Here is a 15559-nt window from a genome sequence, read left to right on the forward strand (position 1 = left end):
CATTCCGATAGCTGGCGCAATTTCAGTCAGCAGTGATTCCTACGGAGTAACTGGTAAGCAGATGGTGATCATGAGCAATCTTAAAACGCATGCGCTCTAATCAGTAGTTACCAGGCGTCTGATTCATTTAGATTTAAACCGATGGCCTTATTCGCATTTGATTTCTCGGCTTTCACGGGGTAGAGAGTATTTTAATATAATCCCTGTTTAACATGGCGACTTCAACCTATTTTCCCTTACCTACCCAAGCTCCGAGTATAATGGGCCGGGTTAGCGAAACATGTCTTGTTGTTGTAAACGACTGTCATACTACAGCAGGATAGTGAATTTGAGAGGGTGGAAGGGGAGGGTTGGGAATACCTAAAATGGGGAAGGTATACTCTTTTCAGCAATGCTATTGAAAAAACGGGTTGCTACAACGGGCAAAACCAATCCAAAATGTGTTAATAACTGTGTTCCCTCTAATTTGCCAAAATTACAATTCAAAGTCAGGAATGTCGACACAAGAATAACGCTAAGCAATCAAATTCTTCCAACTAGTTACATAACAAAGCGTAGCAAATGCATGCCTACCGGTCAGAAGAAATTGTACGTTGAACAGTGATAAGTGATGAAAATCCGCGTATCCCTTCATTCTAATTTATTACTGGTTCGTTGAGTTCATTATGTGTTAAGGAAATTCGAGAACAAGTTACTATGCGTTGATATGTGTTTATGTGCTTTGATTTATGCAAATGTACTAGCGTCTCTAACTGCATTGGAGGAAAGCCTCCATTTATATAAACATAAGTGAACAAGGATGCACGTGAAAAATTAAGAAAAAAATATATGTCTTGCTGGTCACTTTTGAAACGAGAAGGGTTTGGGAAGGAATCAAAACTTAAAGGGTTGCGTTATAGTTTGCCAGTTGCCATTTCATGTGCCATATCCACCTTCCCGAATCTCAGTTATCTTCCTTTTTTTCCTGCTGTTTCATCGTCACTTTTTCGTGTTTGGTGTAAACAAAGTATTTGGCTAGAAAACAATTTGCCCATTGTATGACAAAGCATTTCTCAGCGTTAGTGACTTTTGAGAGTTTGAACGTGTTTAGATGAAAAGACAACCATTAGAAAAGTCTACTCGTATTTAGGACAATGCTTCCCTGCTAACTTTCTAGCAACCCGTTTCTTGTTACATTTCTTATCACATTCCTCCACTCGCATTCGACGCAACTCTTCAGCCGTTGAGATGCTCTATGACAGATACGCAGCTCCTCGTTTCATAAATGACCAATCTTGCTTTCTTTAGCAATAAAACTCTGTATTAATGAACTCTAACAGCGATCGTTGTTGTTCTAATCTCACGTCTAGTGAGACAGCTGTGCGCTTAAAATCTTATTTACAATACTCCATCTTAAAGTTAGCATGAACTGCCCGTTTGGGAGTTTTGCCGAATCCAAACGTTCGATGTGCTTGTCTAGCGTACTCCTTGTCACGTTCGGACATCTTCGGCAATCTTCGTGAGAAACTCGGTTCTTACTCTTCCCTTCGGCGAAGACGACTCTTGTGCACGACTTCTTAGCAAGATACACAGACGTTTGTTCCTAAACAGTCGTTACATATGTGTTGGGGGGTAAGCCTGCTCGCCAGGCCTGTTCATATGCATGTAAGGTGACGACATGTAAGAACAGTCCGAGTTTGGTCGATAATACGGCGGAGGTGCAGGCGCAGGGGGAGGGTGTGGGGGAGGCATGAACACCGGACCAGAATTGTTTGTCAGCACGGGAGGAGTTGGGAAATTTTGACTGTGTGTTAGTGGCGTCGATGCTGGGCCGTTCTGCCACATGTTATTCATGTTCGCACTGCAGCTTGGCAGCTGGTAAGGCGAAGGACTTGATTTCTTTTGCTCGATTTTTGAAGGAGGAACTGTTCCAGGCGAGGATTTCTTCTCGAGTTTTCGTTTATTTTCGGCGGCTTTGTCCAGTTGACGGCACTTGGCTCTTCTGTTCTTAAACCACACCTAAAACGGTAAAAATACAACAAAAGTCAGTCATGTTGATTGCTGGGATAAGCTTCGAAGGATCTCCGCTAGCGAAGCATAAACTAATTTCACCGTAACCAATCTTTGATTGCTTTATCGATATTATCTTACTGTGCTTAAAATATGACAATTGCTACTTACACAAAGAAATTGCATTTTATTTTAACTGCACTGATAAACGTGTACTTTTAATATTCAACGGTAGACTTCAAAAAAATTGAAGATTCACTTTGTTTTAGTTGTCGTTTTAACAAATTCAATCCAAACCTCAGTTATACAACAAACCGAAAACTGCCTTGAGATAGTCATCTCTATATTGCACCTGTCAACGTAACTTGTCAGTCTCGCGTGAGATATTTCATCAGATCTTGATCGGATTTACTCTGGAATATGTCTTCGTTCCTCTATGGATAATCCTTCTAACAGCCTTCTTTGTTCAGACCGGTGATACAGGATTTATCCCACTGCTTGTATCAACCGTCCGACTGGGATTAAAAGTTTTAAAATTGTTTTTGTCTGGCCATGGGAATGACGATTTACGCAATCTTCTACCGCAATTTATTCGCATTTTTTAAATCATTACACCACCGCGAGCTTGATGTAACAAAGAAGCAGAGAAAAAAAAAACTATAGCGATTTTTATCTTAATCTTCTTTACGTTTTATTTCAAAGTAAAATGGGCAAGATAAGAGATAGGTTTAGCTACTCCTGTTTTGTATACATTAAGTGACGGGTTTTGCGTGGAATACTGGTACATATAAAAGTGAAAAACTAGTCACAGTCGACAATGATTCAAATTATTAACAGAAGTTTTAATAACTAACGGCAAAGGGAAGTGCTGTTCAACGAGTTTTCATTCGTCCACACACGTAAGAGTTAGAACCACCTTGTACAACATGACAAACGGTATCACATGAAAGTGCTGCTCAATAGCTTTCATTTGAATGGTAACACACTAGGGTTTCAACCACAGACTTAGAAGAAAAGATAGAATTACCTTGTACAACATAATAAACAGTACCACATGAAAGTACTGCTCAATAGCTTTCATTTGAATGGTCACATACTAGGGTTTCATCCACAGACTTACAAAAGAAAGATAGAGCCACCTTGCACAGCATAATAAACAGTACCACATGAAAGTACTGCTCAATAGCTTTCATTTGAATGGTCACATACTAGGGTTTCATCCACAGACTTAAAGGTAGAGCTTGTATAACATTTTTATGAAAGTCTGATCAATAGCTTTTACTTGGTCCGTCATGTCACTAACAAGGTAACCTCTATGCACAATTAAGCACAAAAGCCGACTTTTAATACATAAGAAAACGTTAATTTCATAGTGATTTAAATGTAAAGTAGAACATACTCCGGTTTACAACATGAAAATGTCTGCCTCCATTTCAACAGGAAGTTCTTTTTAAAGTAACTTCTCCTTATAGAGTACCCTAAGTGATAAAAAAATAAGAGATTTGGTGTAAAAACAAATCATAATGCTTCTTGCTTCTCTCTCACATTCGCGCGATGAAAAAGATGCGACTTTTATAATTCTGTGCATGTTTTGAGCATGAGAAATATTTCGCAATTTTTACTGAGAATCGAGTTGCAACTTGAACACAAGTTCGTGACTTTGAATTTCCGTGACTGAGAAGACCAGACAGTTTTTATCGCCAAAGTCTTTTGTTGAAACTAATCCACACCAGTCGATCCCTTGATAAAGTTGTCCTTGTTTCTTTTAAGCTTATTTAATGGGGCATAGATCGAGTTCCATTCCTAAATGTCATGAAAATTTCCTGAAACATTCTCTTTGTTTGCACAATATTTAACACTGCCAGACTTTTCGATAACCTGTAATCAACTGATAAATACTTTTAACATTCCGTGTTACATTTTCTAGCAGTTACGTTGTCAGCTCTTTCTGGCATCGTAAGTTGACATTCCACAAAATATAACTTTTATTTCACAAAAACCAGTACAGGGCGATGGTTTCTTTCTCACTTGAAACACTGGACAAATTAAGACCACAAACGACCTATTTTAAGTAAGGTAGCTAAAAATACCGTGGATGAATCGAGCCGCTATAATTTGACATGTTTCTGTGATGGAACTGAGAACATAGATATTGCATCGGCAAGGCGTCGCTCGATGTAATCTCGACTCTTTCAGAGGGCGTGGCAGTTAATCACGTGATGAAAGTTATCTTCAGCGGTCTTTCGGTGATAAGGAATAACTTCGATAAAGTCGTAGATGTCACTGGCAACTGTTAAGTAAATTAAAGATGATCTTAAAAACCATAAGTTATCTGCATGAACGGACATTGTACCCTCTATACACCCATGATTTCGTGGAGTCTGAATAGCAACACTTGAGTTTTCGCTTTGACTTTGCAAATCCTTTCGGTAAACTAGAAAAATACGTATCTTAAAACATCGCTCTTCTTACCCTCTCATTTTCCAAAGTGTTTAGGAATGTCTTCTTAAAACGCTGCAACGTTTTACTCCAGACATGTTAGTTTTAGTTGAATCGGTTCGGAATCTTTATTACTTACTAAAACATCTGAAAACGTTTTAAGTAATGTGTCTTTTGTCGTGAAGCCTAAAATGAAGTAATCAAACAAACAGGAAAAGTAAAAATGTACTCAAGAACCTTTTATCAGACTAGGATTTAAAGAGATTTTTCTCCACCCTTACCCTATAACATTTCAAGAACACGCAAAAACCTAATGATGATTTTACATAAATTCGATCTTTTTTGTTTCTTCCACTTTTCTCTAACTAGTTCGGAGATATATATACTTTAATTTTTTCAGCATTTTCCAGTAATTCCTGCCTCGACAAAGCCTCTGCCTCCTGTAGTAAACATAACTCCAACTTGAAAATGTTTTCGTACAAGAACCGCAACGATATGTTTCGGGTTTTTTTTCCTTTTGTTTTTCCTTCGACCATTCCATAGTGCCTTGAGAAAGGATGCCATAGTTTCTTTATTGTATTGATGAGGTTTTCATAATTTTAGAGTACAAGATATAAAACGCCTTGTCTGCATTAAACGTCGAGAGTTTAATTAAGCCACACTCAGAACATTCTCTGTTGTAGTTGTAACCCGAAGTATTTCGATAGTGTGACTACTATCTGAGGCTTCTTTCACTGTCAAAATGATGCTAGGCTTGTCTCGTTAGGCTATCTGTATTCCATCTCCATTAGCCTTCGCTATTTGTCAGTAAAGACCTTGTAACGCTGATCTTTGAATGATTAATAAGCAAAATGAATTGTTTAAAAACACGAGGATCAGGACAGTTGTGTGCGCAACTTAAGTAGTTGTGAAAATATAGCTTGAATTTTTTCAGACGCAATGTTGATCTTTGCAACTTCCCAAGTCACGTACATACATAACTGCGATTATCTCTCATGTCTTCAAATCTTTCATCCGCAGTTCAAATTTGTGATGTTTCATTTACTCCCTTACTTGGAATGAATTGCATTATTGCAGAACAGAAGTGACTCTGGTCGCCCGAAAATAACCTACTAAAACATACTGTTTACGTTACTTCGCATACTTAAATCAAAAGGCAGAGGTGGACAATGATAGCCGTAAACGACAGAAGAACCGACACTTGAATAGCAACATTTTTCCGACTCTCCTCTGCCGATTGAAAGAAAACTTAATTTTTAGAGAAGAATCGAAATGAATTCACAGATGAACTAAATGGTACTCAAAATGAGAGAGAAACATATTGATCTCTAGGCAAATCAGTTAAAAATAATTGGAGGTAATATCAGAAAAATACGTAGCTAAAAACAGAGAAAATGAAGTAAAAGATGATCTTGTAGTCCGGATGATCCGCAAAGATAATATGCCAGAAACTGAAAACTTATATTTGACTACAGTTCTGCATTTCAACTAATATCAGAAACGAAACGCTTGTATTCGAAGAGGAAGAGTTTACTTAAGAAAACGTAGGGTAGAGAAAAACATTCTCTCGGCTTAAAAGACGATCCAAATTAGTACTTCTTTGACAGTAAGAGATTTTTCTAGATTCACAATCTGTCAACGAAACTTGGCGAAATAGCTAACATGAAAACCTTAAGATAGAACAATTGAATGTTATGTAAGAGGAACAGAAATGTGGTACATCCAATATTCCAAATGTGACCTTTTAACTACCATGTTTCGATTTCAAAGCACGCAATATATAAAAAAAAAACATGGATTGAATTAAAAGAATGATCGTAAGAGTAAAAAGAAAATGCAGCTTATCGGGGAACAAAGATAACACAACAGTACATTGGCAATCTACATTTCAAACTTTGAACGATTCACATCACTGTACTTGTTTTACTAGTGTATATAGTCATTATCTTATAGCGAAGTGTAAATGATAAATTGTAGATGAAATGATTTAGGGGTTTATCAGTCAACGGCTTCCACAAAATCATGATACAATTACGACATGGATATCCCTCGACTGTGGATGTTCTTCTTCAGCTAACTATTTACGTTGTCTGAGTGAAAGGTAAACAAATTCAGATTTTGGACTTCCATTTGAAGTGTTCGACAATCTTTGCTATCGAACTGCTGTCCTCCCATGACTTCACGAATGGAATTTGTGTTTATTTCCAACCATGATAAAACATAAATCATGACCGAGAGGTACCGAAGAAATCTCCTTGTGAATTATCATCTTAGTATCCAAAACATAAAACGTCGTTTAACAGAAATTACAGTGAATAAACTAGGGGAAGTGTTAACAACTAAAACAGGTCGCGATTTCCAATACTCTCTCTCGTTGAGAAGTTTAAGCTCTCACACGCTCACGGTTAACGGAGAAGCAAAACATTATGCTAAGACAATGGTTCCAAAGCAGGAAACCCCATTTATTGAGTCTTTTTTCTTTCCACAAATGTAGCTAGTGTTTGGTTATTACTCTAGAGGAATAAAAGTAAAATTGCGAATTGTTTCTCTCATCTTTACCACACCTGTCTATTTCGAGTAGTGGCATTTTTCAACCTCATCATCTATTGTTTTGAGGTTATCGCTTGTCTGAAGATAATTTTGTGTACAGCAACATGAAATGATGTCTTGCACTTGATTTCTTGCACTTTACATTTCTCCGATATTTCAATGAAAAAACAACGGGAAATAACTTGCAACAACATCTATAGTTTAACGATCTTGTCTAAGGGTGATAATGTAAATCGGGTCCAACAATTACCTTCGATTTATCGAGGCGTCACCTGGAACAACCTCTTGACATCATGTCACATTTTAAAGTCTAGCAGCCTATGCTTGAGAGTCAAAGCCTTATGCCATGTCGTGCTTGTCTTTGCGCGCGAGTCGCGACAACCGCGCGCGTTTGTTGATACTATTCCGCACGTTGTTTATCATAGGTCGGCAACGCGTGCTGAGAACAATATGCAAATCTCGCGCAGCTGGAAGAGTTAAAATGGAGCTCAAATTGTTTTTCTCTCTAATTGCTACATCCCTCTACAGGTTTTCGTTTATCATGACAATTTGAAAGTATCATTAACAGCAGAACGAAATATTTACCTGCACTCTGCTTTCTGGAAGACTGATTTTCATGGCGACCTCCTCTCTCATGAAGATGTCAGGATATTTTGTTTTGGTGAAAAGCTCTTCAAGAATTTCAAGCTGAGCTTTAGTGAAAGTCGTTCGTTCTCGGCGCTGTTTTCGTGGATGAGCTGTGTTGGGAGAAAACAGAAAACACATCTTTAATTCAACTCCCTCATAAGTATTCAGGAAACCATAAACTAGAGAATAGTCTTCAGTGATATGCTATTAAATTCTTAGAACTAGTATATTTAAAACCAAATGTAAGCAAGTACTTAGGAGAATTTATGAAGTGATCTTTGGAGTGCATAAGAGTAGGATAGACTAAGCCTTTGAGAATTAACACCTGATCAGCGTCTTATCAATACAAAGTCAAGCAGTCATGTCATGAGAAGATAAAAAGTGATCGTGAAAGCATAATTGTTCTACCCAATGTGATAGGTAATCAACTTTTTCTGTCTTGTACAGCTCTACAAAAACTAATAATATTTTACGACAAGAGTACATTTTAAGCTGTTTGTTTTAACTGGACATGCTTACTTTAATTTACAGCTCTAAAATGCATCAAAAGTCAGAAAACAGAAAACTGGATTGAAAGAAGCTCTTAGGTATCGTTGTGTAATTTTCCAAGACAGTTAACACTGTAAACAACTGCTATACGCAAAACGAGTTAAGACCAAATATATCTAAGCAGCTAAACAACTGGTTATGCTTTGTAAAACGAGAAACAATTTGCCTTTAAATGGAGACTAACCGCTAGGGCAGTGTCTTTGAGGACCTAAGTGAGATAAAGTCATTTGTCATATAAGTTTGAAATTAGTTATACGTACACATTCTGTGTCATCATATATAAAGACTCCTTTTACACAGCGTGTTGTTGCCGAGCTGTTTTAGGTAGATGAGAAAAAAAAATAATGAAACCGTCCAGCTATGTTTTAATCATCTGTTTACAATGAGTTTGGACTGGAAATGACTCTACGGCCATGATACATCTTCGAGAGAAGACATATTTCCTTGGTATATGAACTTGCGATAGATTAGTATCCATGTAGAGCGGTAAAGATTCTTAGACGCTTAACCATATGGCTTAACCCAAAACCACAAGAAACGTTAAACTCATGGTAACATTGACGACCAGCTGGGATTTGCCTCGAACTTTGCCTCGCCTACCAATTATACCAAAACAGAAAATTTATCAAAAGAATTGGAGAAGACTGCACTGAATTCCTGGTTCAGTTGGAGAAATAGAATTATAAAACGATAGAATGACTTTTCAATTTCATATTTCCTTGGGATTGGTTCCTTGGCTGGACATTTTCAGGGTTATATACTTCAGTGTAATCCTTATTCCCTGCTTCAACTTTATGTTATTTTTCACGTCTGAAATAACGCCATGAATAATTCAATACAAACAGACTGTATTGTGTTTGAGAACTTGTTACCTACTGAGATTTTGTGTTACACTCCCCGTGTTACACTTCACGCATCACGCGATTATACGCCCTATTTCAAACATGCGTAGTAATACATACTTGTTGACTTTCACTGGTAGGCTTGGTTTCTACCGCGCATGCTTGAGCCGCTGGTTAAGTAGAACGAAGTATCTACACGAAGCCAGGCATTATTTACAAACATCTTTCACCCTGGCCAAGGAACACAGGCTAATTGATTATAAAAGTCACCAATTCTGTACCTCTAGGCGTAATTTATTCTACACGCAGTGATCTATAATTTTGTCGATCTGGTTCTTCGTATCAAGTGGACAATCACACACAAAAAAGTTGACGGACTGTTTGGCAATATTCCATCTTCTGTGAGTGTCTGAGAAAATTGCGTCAAAACACACCGTTTGTTAACTCTTCGCCCGCAGGTTTTGCATTTTATTCAAGAAGCGTTCATGGAGCAATAATAATGTTTACGAAAACTAGGGTAGGCTGAAAAGACTTCATGCTAAGTTAAAAAACAGAGAATGTTTTGATAACCACAGAAAAGAGGAAATGATATGATCTTAGTCAATGGTGAAGGGGGGTTTGATAAACTCCGCTAACAATCATAACACGTAATGAACTTGTCTGAAGTCAATTGAGTCACGATAACTTGGGTATATTTACAGTGTGACTTACTGAATTACCAGAAACGAAATCTTTTTCAGTCTGTAAAGCGAGAAATAGAAACTGTCTTTATCTAAGTTAACTCTTGAAATGCTTAGTTTAGCTGAAAACAATCCAGTCGAGTATCACTTTGAAGTAAAATAACGTATCTGAAACATCTTACAGTATGTCACAATAACTTGCAATTGAGATTTGTAAGTCCCCTTTATTTCTGAATTTACTTTGTAATTCCGAGGTGAAAGTGTAAGACTTGTTTTGAAATTTCAGCCCTTCAAATGTAGCTCTAACTTCCGTCAGCTTTATTCAGTAATGCATAACTATTTCTTTAATCTTTGCGTGCATGCTCGTTAAATTCGTGTAACTGTTAGTTCATAAGCTCTTCAAGGAAATAAGGAAATATCATAACAACATATGCCTAATTCCTGCGTAAATGTCGCCAGGTAGACAAGAGCACCAAACAAAACGAAATATCATTGGCGTGGAGGAGTAGAGGAAGTGTCTCTCGTTGCCTTAAAGAGATTAAAACGAAAAAATGTTCTCCTGTAATAAAACAAACCCAAAGTATGCTTTTGAGACCCGTAAACAATGTTAGCAGCAGCCAAATACGTTGACCTCGCCCCTCTTGCCATTCATTCCTTCCGTAAACTCCAACGCCAGATATGTGGTTATTACCCACAACGTCTGATACTTAGCCAAGCAGGACTATATCGCCGAGCTTCCGGACCCTAACGTCCGTTTCCTAGCAGTTTAAACTTTCACAACACTGAAAAATGTATGGATTAGTTAATTCCATACCGAATTTTGTTTAGCACTGAGTTGCTCACATTGCCTTCACCCAAACGAACAGAGACTGTTCTTTGCAACTTTTAAATTTTGAGGAGAGATTTTGGAAATGTAGTTTATAAGCGGCTTCGGAGGCCAAATACTGTCTGTATTCGTTATTATTCCAAGCCAACATTACGGACATAGTTGGACAATGCTACTGAACAAGCAACAAATGTCTTTAATTCTTTTATATAACATACGCTACAGACTACACATCTCCTTGCTGCTAAGAGCGACAGCTGGACCCAAAATACTTACACTTAAACATAAATTGTTAGACGAATTCACGAGGGGCCCAAATTTAGGCATTGTACAGATTTTAGACAATATCACATACGTCCACATGTAACAGTGAGAAATATTTCCACTGGATTAGAACGATCGATCTCTTAGTTGATGTTATTGCCATTAAAGAGTTTAATGGATTAAGGAATTTCTTCATTTTCATACACCGTTAAGTTAGGTTTCTGTTCTAGATTTCTATCCACTGACCGACTTTCACAATTTCGATTGAATTTGTCCAAATCATCAGCAGCTTTCATTTCATAATTTTTACACTGCAGAAGGTAACTTAACAGATTCAAAAGTTACAAGCACATTTAACAAACAACAAACAAAAACAGAACAAACACGAGAACATAGTTGACGACAGCCTTCACCGCATAGTCGTAACTTAGATTTCTTTTTTCGTGGCAAACCAACCAGCCACTACACACAGAGAGCAAAGAAAAACATGCAGAAGACAGAACCACGAGAATTCTCTACGAGCAATTAGATTGAATCGTCATACTTCAGGTTTTTGTCCAAGCAGCATCTACAAGTTTTTGTCCAAATTGTTTTCCCTGTAACTCTCTTGCACCTACATGTACAATACTATTTGAGATGAAAATTATTGCTGCTGTTAAACGTTTTCTGAGACCTTGTACTGCATGGACACCATCCCAGGCTACCAACCCAACAACATCTTGCTCCCATGCAGGGAGAAGTTACGTCCACCATATTGCCACCGCATGGGCGTCTGAACATTTGAAAAGTAAACACATTCGATTTTATGACATGTGAGAGCTTTCACAGAAATAGAGAGGCATCAGAAGTGCATTGCATATGCTGTAACGACTTGTAAAGAAAAAAAAATGTGAGATTTTGTTTGCCCGCATACGATCTCTGAAGTAACCACAAGACTCTAATTAAAGACGGATGTCGCGCCATAACTGGAATGAAGTGTTTTGACAAGGTAATCATTAGAACATAAAGTTTATTCTCGTGTTTAACCGAATAGTTGTTAGAATCGTTATTAAAATGGCTCATTAACGATCCACACATGACCTAAAATGCTGAAGGAAACTACACTTGGCAGTATGATTGAACGAAGGGCAAGAAACTTCGACAGTGTGGTGTCAAAACATCAAAAGTGGATCCTGACGCATGTGGACGTTTGTTTTATCAACAGACCAGACATAATTGCACCCAACGTCATAAATTAGTGGAGCCTTCTTCGACAAATTAGACAAGTGTGTAGACAAAACTAAAACTATTACCGCGTAACTCCTTCTGGTTCAATTCTGTCATCTAGTGTCGTCCATTGCAATTTTATTCACATTACCGCAAACGGAATGATGATTTATTAAGCCTCTAACGATGTGTAATTATATAGCAAACAAGAACTGTTTAAACAATGCTTTTATGTGAAAATCCGTACATGTAAATCGTTGTTTCTATTAGCAAATTGAATTGCTTTTCTTAGGTTACCAAAAGGTTAAAAAGCCTTCAAAATAAGCATGCTACAACGTGCCCCAACGAATGTCGCTGCGCTATTCCCAAGGTTGCGGATTACCTCGAAAACCGCAACCCAGCCCGTCGGACTTCTACAATTTTTGCATGGTCGGTAAATAAGTTTACGTGAATAAGGAATCAAAAAGATCTCAGGGCGCATCTTTTCATGAAATTTGCGCCTCATCTGCAAGGACGTTTTCGATCCCATGACCTTCACGCTTCGGGAACTGGGAATTCTTAATTTGCAAAGCTAAGTTTTCTTACTAACTCTGAATTATTTCAGCAGTTTCAGTGAGCCTAGAAAGATGGAATGTAATATGTCCACTAATATACCGTCCTAGGCGTAGCAAAGTTGCCCGAAGCAACAGTAGACGGCTGTAACTGAAGCAACGGCAACCTCATCATGCCCTCCATTTACCAAACTATAAAGCTCGTAATTGGCTTTAATGTCTACTACAAAACAACTTACCGCATGGTGGAGGTGCCATTTGGCTGAAGAAATCGATATTTGGAGCAGGATGACTCAATCCATGGCCACCTACTGAATAAGGAGGCACATGTCCTCCGACATGACCAAAATAGCCCGCCATTTTGTCGCAGTCAACCGAGTCCGCTGAGAAGAGAGAGAAACAGACAGCGCTTGTGATTATAAAATTACTCCCATTCAGTCTCTGGTCTATAACACTGATACCACCAACAGAGAGACGAGCTGTCAGTTTTCAGCGTACAAAGGAATGCATTCAATTACGTTTTCCCTGTTTCTATTCAAAGTATATATAGCCTTGAATTACTGTGAGTCAAATAATCAACACGCCCATGTGATACCAGGGTCCGATAGCATCAAAATAAATTTAGCTCTGGTTCCGTTCTTGTAAGTGATCACTCAGGTATGGATGATTCGATTAATGTGATTTTTTTGTGTTCGCTGGGACAATACTTTTCTTTGTAAAGATGTGTTGTATTCGCAAGTTATTGTTTTGGCTATGTGTGTGGTAAAGGTGTATTTCTATCTGTTGTAAATCGGCGTCGACGTTTATGAGCAATGATTTAACATACATGTTTCTTATCATGTGGGCAGGTGACAGTGATTTATGTGCTAAAAGCAAATATCTGGTTTTCTCTATCTCTGCATTCTGGGGTGTTTAAGTGGCGCCAAAGTCACATGGTGATAAAAGATACGCTTTAAACCCAAGGTGTCAACGCAATTTCTCATTTCAAAGTTGTTTTGTTCCCTAAAGTTAACCTCCAATTGCCTGATCCAAATGATTATAGGACTTCTACGGTGACAGACATGAAATAATGGCCTGCGAGGCGCCGAGACAACCAGTGTAATGTATATCACCAGAGTCGTGTTTTCAATCAACTAATTGGGGGGGCGGGTTTCATTTCATTTAGAGCAATAAGCGAATTATGATTGTCATCAAGCCTAGCTGTCATGCCTAGTTTGTGGTTTAAAATATTCCACATTTGTACCACATTTCCTCTAAAATAGCTTTTTGTGTTTCTTCAAAGAAACGTACAAGCTTTAGATCCAGATCTAATTAGTATTTTTCTGCGGCTTATCACATCCTTCGTGACGTTCCAAGCAAGTATTGCGTAATGGACGTGTTGGGGCTTTCTTTGCGGTCAGAGAAAATCGGACGTGAATGCTTTCATTCTCTGTGTTTTGAAAGAAATGACACAACCATTACGGCCCAACCATTACCTATTGTTAAGTGTCATTCGTCCACCTCAGGGCCGAAGCGTCGTAGACTTAAATCAGTGAATTTAAGAACTGTACGTAGGTGACTTATTCAAGCCAGACATTGCTACAAGACGATGGAGTTCTATCATATTTGCGATGTTTTTGTAAGATTTTTTTAGAGCTAGAAAAGAGTAAGGATTGTTACATTGACCGTCAGTGATGTATTTTCCCAAGTTAATCTTGATTCGCGGTTTTTCATACGTGGTTGTTTTTGCATTTACTTTGAAGGATTAGTACGCTACTCTGATTACTATTATATTTCTTCTGAATGTCTACATGTGTATTCATACCAAAATCTTCTATCCAGAGGATAATGTTAATGAACTCCATTAAAATAAAACGTTATCTCAATACGTCAATTTCCGCTATGTAGGGATTTTCGATTTTGTAAGTTTTCCGAAAGGTTTCCATTGTTCTGATCAATTGTAAAGTTTTCTCCATCCCTTTAGTTTACCTCTTCAATGATATCACGACTTTGTTATCTAATTCCGGTACTGTCTAAATGGTTTCTGAGGGAATAAGACGAATCTACCCGGCTCTGAGCGAAAATTCGCCAGGGAACATTGATAGCCTGATCTTTTCACTGTGATTTAACAATCGGGTGCACAGAACAGAAGCTATTGCAAGGAATTCTTGATTGAAATGTTTCGTTACTTACCTGTGCTGATCGACTTAGCTGTAAAACTGTTTAAACGAGAAATCTGAAACAGATTTGCTCAGATAAGAATGTCTCACTTTCAAGGTACGCTGTAGATGGGCCCTGGTTGTAAACGTTCCAAAGCATTCTAACGCAACACGATATTTCACGTCTCTTAACCCTTTTAAAGTCGTGTCCTTACTTCAAAAGCACGCAAACTGCTTCCTGATACGCAATTACCTTACTGGTATTTTCTTGTTTAATTTTTCACTAGTAATATTGCACCTTTAACGAAACCCATCCAGAGAAAAGAAATAATAAAAGACAAGACTTGCTTTCCTGCACGATACAATTCACAAATGCTGTTGACTCCCATTTGAAAAGACCCAATGATGAAGTTGCCTAATCAGCAATTCATGGGCAGTAAAGATTCAGTAAAAAGCTTGTTTCTCGTCCATTTCATGATGGAATGGAATAAGGGCGGCAACTAAAACACTTTGAACATCCAAACAACACAGTATAGTATTGTGAGCCAATATCAGCGCACCTAACCCATGTTTACGACATCATATGATTCAAGCTAAATATCAAAAAGGTGCCAGCTATACTGCGACATGACTATGAATTCGAAAACAAAGTTGTTTTTCCTCGCAAGTCTAAGTTAAGTATGGTATATATTCTGACTATAAAATTGCTTTCCGTGATAAATTAGTCATGTTAACTGTTTGCACCCATTTGGCTTCAGTGGAACATTGAGCTTTCACATCAATTCAATGGCCTATCACTATTTTGATCAAAAATACATATGCCCTATTGTATTCATATTTGAACCCCAAATGGAACCTTTTCGGAATAAAAGCTGATATGTAATTCATTCCTACTTTG

General features: G+C 37.9%; 1 protein-coding gene across 5 annotated transcripts in view; it reads right to left on the reverse strand.

Annotated features, from left to right (window-relative positions):
• Positions 1-439: 439 nt before the first annotated feature.
• Positions 440-15559, reverse strand: part of LOC110069076 (uncharacterized) — a 31432-nt gene continuing 16312 nt past the window's right edge. For 4 of the 5 annotated variants that reach the window (XM_089287778.1, XM_020776532.2, XM_020776534.2 and 1 more), the window contains 3 exons: positions 12763-12906; positions 7564-7715; positions 440-1998 (listed from right to left, as the gene is read on the reverse strand). In XM_089287778.1, coding sequence (XP_089143904.1) covers positions 1594-1998; positions 7564-7715; positions 12763-12883 — 678 coding nt within the window. In that variant the 5' untranslated portion in view covers positions 12884-12906 and the 3' untranslated portion in view covers positions 440-1593. Of the gene's footprint in view, positions 1999-7563; positions 7716-12762; positions 12907-14695; positions 15319-15559 lie in introns of those variants that run through there. The other variant, XM_020776535.2, reaches the window with a different exon arrangement.

This window comes from Orbicella faveolata, unplaced genomic scaffold, assembly GCF_042242905.1.
Source record: "Orbicella faveolata isolate gen_17 unplaced genomic scaffold, um_ofav_v1 contig_15, whole genome shotgun sequence".
Taxonomy (NCBI): Eukaryota; Metazoa; Cnidaria; class Anthozoa; order Scleractinia; family Merulinidae; genus Orbicella; species Orbicella faveolata.